Source organism: Mesoplodon densirostris, chromosome 1 (genome assembly GCF_025265405.1).
Source record: "Mesoplodon densirostris isolate mMesDen1 chromosome 1, mMesDen1 primary haplotype, whole genome shotgun sequence".
NCBI lineage: Eukaryota > Metazoa > Chordata > Mammalia > Artiodactyla > Ziphiidae > Mesoplodon > Mesoplodon densirostris.
The window spans coordinates 178462272-178468706 of NC_082661.1; the positions used below are offsets into that span (position 1 = coordinate 178462272).

General features: G+C 50.1%; 1 protein-coding gene across 1 annotated transcript; it reads left to right on the forward strand.

The window, feature by feature from the left end:
• Window positions 1-627: 627 nt before the first annotated feature.
• Window positions 628-5221, forward strand: PCBD1 (pterin-4 alpha-carbinolamine dehydratase 1). The gene is made up of 4 exons (XM_060092089.1): window positions 628-702; window positions 3139-3270; window positions 3806-3886; window positions 4656-5221. Exons 1-4 carry the CDS (start codon window positions 655-657, stop codon window positions 4752-4754), a joined length of 360 nt encoding a protein of 119 aa, XP_059948072.1. The 5' UTR covers window positions 628-654; the 3' UTR covers window positions 4755-5221.
• The last annotated feature ends 1214 nt before the right edge of the window (window positions 5222-6435 follow it).

Sequence of the window (6435 nt, forward strand, 5' to 3'; positions counted from 1 at the left end):
GCAGATATAAAAAGAGTATAATTTGTATGATTTCCATTTACATAGCATTCTAGAAAATGCAACCTAATCTATAGTGAGGAAGCAGGTCAACAGTTGTCTTGAGTTGGGAGGAGGCAACTTAGGGGTTATGGCTATGTTCATGATCTTTATCGTAGCGATGGTTGCACAGATGCATACATGTCAAAACGCATCAAACTGTACACTTTAAATATGTGCACTTTACTGTGTGGGTCAATTTCTCAATAAGGTGTTTTTAAAAAAGAAAACGTTAGTAATCTCGCGCCCAGAGTCACACAGCTGGTAAGTGGCAGAGCGCGATGCAATTGCTGGAGTCCGCCTTTGGAGCCTGGGTCCTTAGTCCCCGAGCTCCCTGCAACGTCGGCAGGGAGGAAAGTGCTGGAAGGCAGCCCCAGCTGTAGTTAATGATTACCAGTGGGCGGCCCCTTCCCGGCTGCGCTCCCGCCCCGGGGCGGCCCGAGCACCGCCCAGCGCGAAAGCTTCCCAGTGGGCTCGGCGTCTCGCTCGTCTGCTCCGCCGCCACCAGCTGCTGTCCGCGTCCGCCCCCGGCATGGTGAGGGAGTGGGGGGATCACGCGCCGCCGCCGTCGGGGCGGCCGGGTTAGGAGGGGGCGCGCGGGAGGGGCGGAGGAGAGCCATGGGCCCGCGCTGGGTCCCCGCCCAGGCCAGAGGACGGCGCCGGGAGGTACGGGGCGGGGGGGTCCCTCCGAAGCCTTCGCAGAGCAGCCGCGCGCCCGGCTGGGAGAGTCGGGGTCTCTGTCCCACCCCCGCCCCCGAGTGGTGCCCGCTGGGAAGCTGAAGCTGGGAGAGGGGCGGTGGCAGGTCCGGGTTACAGCTAGGCGGGAGCCCAGGCCAGAGCCCGCGCGGGGCCTCAGTGCCGCGGGTAGGGTTTAGAGACCTTTCTGGGCGGGGGTGGGGAGGGGACGCATAGTGAGCCCAGGGCATAGTTCCCCTTGGTGGCGAGGTTCTGTCCTGTATTGGGGGCTGGGGTAGGGGCAGGGGGGCGGGGGATGCCGAGGAGGGGCGACTGACTTTTGGTGTCCCTCTGTCTGCCTGTTTACTGCCCTTCTCGCTTGCTCTTCTGCTAAGCCCTCTGTGCTGTCCCCCGACCTCAGAGCCGGCCCCTGGCTCCTAGTTTGAGGCCTATGCCCAGCAATGGGGACATGGTTCCTCAGGGTCACCCGCCCTCCAGGCTGAGCTTTCCTGGAAGGGAGTCTCAGGCCCTGTGCTCGGCTACGGAGGTGAAGGTGAGCTTTGCGGAGAAGCTTCTAGACCCAGGAAGCTTTACTAAACAGCAGAAGTGTTAGGCCCCAAAGCGTTAGGAGCGGTCGGGACTGCGGTGCCACCTGGGAGGGCACTTTGAAGGCTACGGCTCAGATGGAGGGGAGGTGGTGGGTGAGCTGATGGTGAGGCCCAAAGCCGCAGGGCGTGGCTAATCAGTAACCCCTCTGCACACTCTCAGAGGCGCAGGCTGAGTCCAGGCCTGACCTGTGATTTACTAAGCAAACACCACCCCTGCCCCCTCTCTGATCCCAGATTTCAGAGGGACTTGTCAGTTCAGCCCCAGGCTGTGAAATGTAGGGGATTCCAGAAGACTCTAAAAAGGAGCCTCCTAGGAGCCCGCTAGTACCTGCGCACTCCTTTCAGAGCCAGAGAACTAAATGGTGGGTTCTGATGCCTTGGCTGCCATGTGGTCACCCGGTTGCCTGGATACACGGACCAGGCTTAGCAGCCACTGAGACAGGGTCAGCTGTCTGGGGGTTGGGCGGTGATGCAGATCTCGACGGCCCTCGCTGGCCTGCCAGAGCCCAGTAGAGGAGACAGAGCCAGCCAGATTGGTCCAGAGAGAAACCCCACTTTCAGGAGGGAGAAAACGGTTATCAGAGCCCTGAAATGTTTTTCCAGTTCTGCCCCAAACCTGAAGGCCTGTCATAAGCTTACTTGCCCCAGGAAGTCTCTTTTTAAAAATGCAGATGATATTCCTTTAATAACAATGGAGTTTATTAAAGTGTCTCCTGGCTCCTCTGGCTGATTCCTAAAGTGGAAGTTCTTGTGCCTTTATACCCATCAAGCCAGGGGAGATGAGTGCCCCAAGCCCACCTGGCTTCCAGTTTGCAGGCTGCCTCATAAAAGCTAAATTAACCTCCCTCGCATTTTCTTCCCAGGCCTAACTGATTTAATTTAGCACTCTCACTTTCCTGCCTTGGGTAGTTCTACTTCAGGGGCCTCAATTCTGGGATCCCTTAAGCTCCTCCACCTGGATCTTCTTAGAGGCTCGAACTGACCTTTGCTTTCTTCTGTTCTCCAAGAGAGGGTTCCACTCACGGCCTGAATTGTGCCAGTTTGGGCTGCCTCGAGGGCATTTTACACAATAGGAAAATAGGCTGAGGCAATGGCTTTGCCATTTGCCCTTGGCCAAGTTACTTCTGCTTTGGAGACTGAGCTCTGCGGCTCCAGCTTCCCAAGCTGACAGAATGGAAAAGAAGGTGGAAACCTGAGAAATGTAGGCCTGGCAGCTGGGAACCAGAGGCTGCCTGGGAGCGTGGTGGGATACCCACTGGGAGGTTGTACCAGTAGTTGTTGACCGCGGTGTGGCTAGGGATCGCCTGGACCATGTTTTAAGTGCTGGTTCCTTTGCCCAGCCCCAGGGATGCAGACACATGGACCCACCTCGAGAAGGATTCCTGTGCTTTTGCTGACTGAGGGTTGGGGGGCGGTGAGAGAAGAGAGGTCATTTCCCCTCTCTAGGCCTCAGTTTCCTCTTCAATACACAGCAGCAGTAGGGGCTTGATTTACTTTTGCTCCCCCATGAACAAAAGAGACATGTTTTTTTTTACGGAGGGGTGCCCTCTGTAAGGCTTTGGGGGCAAGGGTGGGGAGGGAGTGTTTCTCTGCCCCAGCGATTTGCATTACACCTCAGGACTCTGTTCTCTAAGAACCTATCAGTGCACCAGCCAGAGCCCCTCTTCCCAGTCTGTTGCTTTAAACCAGCTGCCCTTTGACTGCGCCACCAGAACTGCCAGTGGAGGCTGGCTAAATTTCCCCAAAGGTCCAGAGCCCTCTCTTTTGTCCTGTGAAAAAAAACGAATGTCCTTGGTCTTCTGTGTTTTCCCTCTCCTAGGCTGGCAAAGCACACAGGCTAAGTGCTGAGGAGAGGGACCAGCTGCTGCCAAACCTGCGGGCCGTGGGGTGGAACGAGCTGGAAGGCCGGGATGCCATCTTCAAGCAGTTCCATTTCAAAGACTTCAATCGGGTATGGCATCAGGGTGGGACAGAGTTTCCTGAGACTGGGGCTGATCGGGGTCACACTCCAGAACGTGTTCCTTCCCTTAAAGTTCTGTTAGCCAAGACTGTCAGATGTTCCGCTAATCCAGTTTACTTGGAAAGTGTCCTCCTTGGGGATTGGAGAGGGTGGAGATGGGTCTTGGGCTCTCCATACCTGGAACTTTTAGAAACGATCCTTAGAGAAGACAGTTCAAGTGGGAAGCAGATGCACATTTGAAGACATTTTAGTAGATGACCAAAAGATTGCCGAAGACTCAGAAGCTCTCTGGGGTTTCCACCTTGTTAGTGGTCCTGGTAACAAGACTTCCTACTGCAGAAGGACCCCCTCAAACTGCAGCCTCAGAACCAGTGGCAGGGTGCTAGGCGGAATGCTGAAAGCTAGAAGGATCTCCTTGTAGGGAGCGAGGCAACCCTCCTGCGTCTGGGCCTTACACTGGCCATAAAAGAGGGCCCAGCAGTCCTCTCTTTCAGGACACTAACCTGAGTCTCACTTCATTAAACAGGCTTTTGGCTTCATGACAAGAGTGGCTCTTCAGGCTGAGAAGTTGGACCACCATCCTGAATGGTTTAACGTGTACAACAAGGTGAGTGATACATGCCTAGAACTCCAACTCATTCTGAAGCCCCCTTCCTTGGACTTACCTGTGGGCTCTCCTCACCCATAGGTCGACTGTCCGCTCCTGTTCCTTTCATCTCCTTCCTAGGATCGACATAAACACCCCTAGAAAGCATTCAGTCTCACTACAGATTTAAGAAAAGCAAATTGAAACACTAGTGAGACAACTAGTGGGTTAAATAGACATTAAGAAGGCAAATCCTAAAGAGGGAAAGGCTGTGGGAACCAGGCATATTCACTGTTAATAGCTCTAAAGGGCTGACATTTTCTGGAGATACGGAAGAATGAAAAAGTAATAAACTTGAGCTAAGAATACCCATGCACACCAAGGAGATCAGCCTGTCTGCTGAATGAAATGGAAACAGTCATTAAATGCATGTCATGAACCAAGAGCTATGCTGGACTCTTTCTAAAAACATTAAGGCTGGAAGTGATGATCTGTAAATGGACAGTGTTTAGGAGTTGGTTTGGGGTCTTGTCTCTGACTTTTAGGTAGCTCTTGATATTTGGATCTTTCTTTTTTTATCCTATGACGTGGTTACCAGTGTTTATGGAGGTGTAATAGAAGACAGTTTTGCACTGATGTTAAAGACTCATCAGGAAGGCAGCCCCCAGGAGAGGGGTTAGTGTCTGGTTACACTTCTTGGTGTGGCTGAGCCCAGGAGCTGGTGACTCTCTCCTGCTCTCAGGTGCAGTCGGTGGAATCAGCTGGCCCCGAATCTCTGGTTTTGTTTCAGGTCCACATCACCCTGAGCACTCATGAGTGTGCGGGCCTTTCAGAACGGGACATAAACCTGGCCAGCTTCATCGAGCAAGTAGCAGTGTCCATGACATAGACCCTGCCCTTCCTCTCTGAGTTCTTCAGGGGAAAGGCGGGACTGAACTGGGGATCCAGAGAGGGAACTGGGGAGCCCTGAGATGTTGGTGCAGTCAGAAGGGCCAAGTTAACCCCGCTACTTCCATTTAGGGGCAAGTCCTTGCCGTGGAAGGAGAGGCCAACATCACTGCCAAGACTTAGACCGTTTTTCCCCGCACCACTCTCGTCCTCCTTGGGGCTCTGTGACATGTACATTGATTTGAATAAGTTCTTCCCTTTCTTTACAACCTCACAGCAACAGTAATGATTTTCTTTCCTGGCTGTGTCTTGCTCTCTTTCTGATTCATTTCTCAAGAAGCTGTGATAGAAGCTGTGTTTAAGATAAACAAAGTCTTATCTTAGAAACCAGTAACCTAAAGCCATCCTCATCCTGTGTGACAGAAACCCATATGCTTTTATGCCTCAAATAAAAACAGTTTCACTTGGCCTCAGGCTCTAGAATCTTCTTTTCCACAAGTCAATCCAAATCAGAGTCAACAAGCATTTAAAGCACCTACTCTGTGCAAGACAGAGTTCAGGCCACTAGGGGGAAAGGGGACCAGAGCACCCTGCCTTTTAAGCTTCTTACTGCCTCAGGGAAATAAGTAGAAAAATAGGTAACTATTACTAGGCAGCATGAATGAAGTTAATGCCAGATGCAAAGATAAGAACACAAAGTGATTCACAAGGGCGAATCAGAAGGCTTCATTTCAGTTCTGCCTCCAAGACCTGATTAGGATTCTGGAGGCAGAGGTGACTGAGGGAGCATCTTGAAAAGATAAAGGTTAGCTGGACATTTGTATGCATGGTGGGACCTACGACTAAATCTTCTTCCCGGCCTGCAGGATCCAACACAGGGAGATCTCTTTTTTTTTTTTTTTTTTTTTAAACTTGAAGCATAGTTCATTTGCCAATTTGCCATACTGTGTAAATTTCAGGTGTAAATCAAGGTGATTTGGTTATATATATGTGTATGAGTACATATGTATACACACACACATATATATACAGAAGTATGTATATCTTTTTTATACTTCTCCATTAAAGGTTATTACAAAATATTGAAGATAGTTCACTGTGCTATACATACATCCCTGTTGTTTATGTATTTTATATATGGTAGTGTTTATCTGTTAATCACATACTCCTAATTTATCCCTACCCCACTTTACCCTTTGGTAATGATAAGTATGTTTTCTATTACTGTAAGTGTTTCTGTTTTCTAATAAGTTCATTTGTGCTATTTTTTATATTCCATATATAATATCATATGATATTTGTATCTGTCTGATTTCAAGTAGTAAATAACCTCTAGGTCCATTCATGATGCTGCAAATGGCATTATTTAATTCTTTTTTATGGCTGAGTAATATTCCAGTGTGGTGTGTGTGTGTGTGTGTGTGTGTGTGTGTGTGTGTGTGTGTGTGTGTGTGTGTATCACATCTTCCTTATGCATACAGCTATCAATGGACATAAAGTTTCCTTCCAAGTTTTGGCTATTGTAAATAGTACTGCTTAAATATTGGGGTGCATGTATATTTTCAAATTAGAGTTTTCTCCAGCTATATGGCCAGGAGTGGGATTGCTGGATCATATGGTAACTCTCTGTTTAGTTTTTTATGGAACCTCCATACTCTTCTCCATAGTGCCTGCACCAATTT

Bases quoted from the DNA above. Each gene is read 5' to 3' on its own strand.
- PCBD1 (XM_060092089.1), top strand. From the start codon at position 655: ATGGGCCCGCGCTGGGTCCCCGCCCAGGCCAGAGGACGGCGCCGGGAG. The intron at 3,271-3,805 runs GTATGGCATCAG...TTCATTAAACAG, and splicing joins ATTTCAAAGACTTCAATCGG to GCTTTTGGCTTCATGACAAG. The intron at 3,887-4,655 runs GTGAGTGATACA...GTTTTGTTTCAG, and splicing joins GGTTTAACGTGTACAACAAG to GTCCACATCACCCTGAGCAC.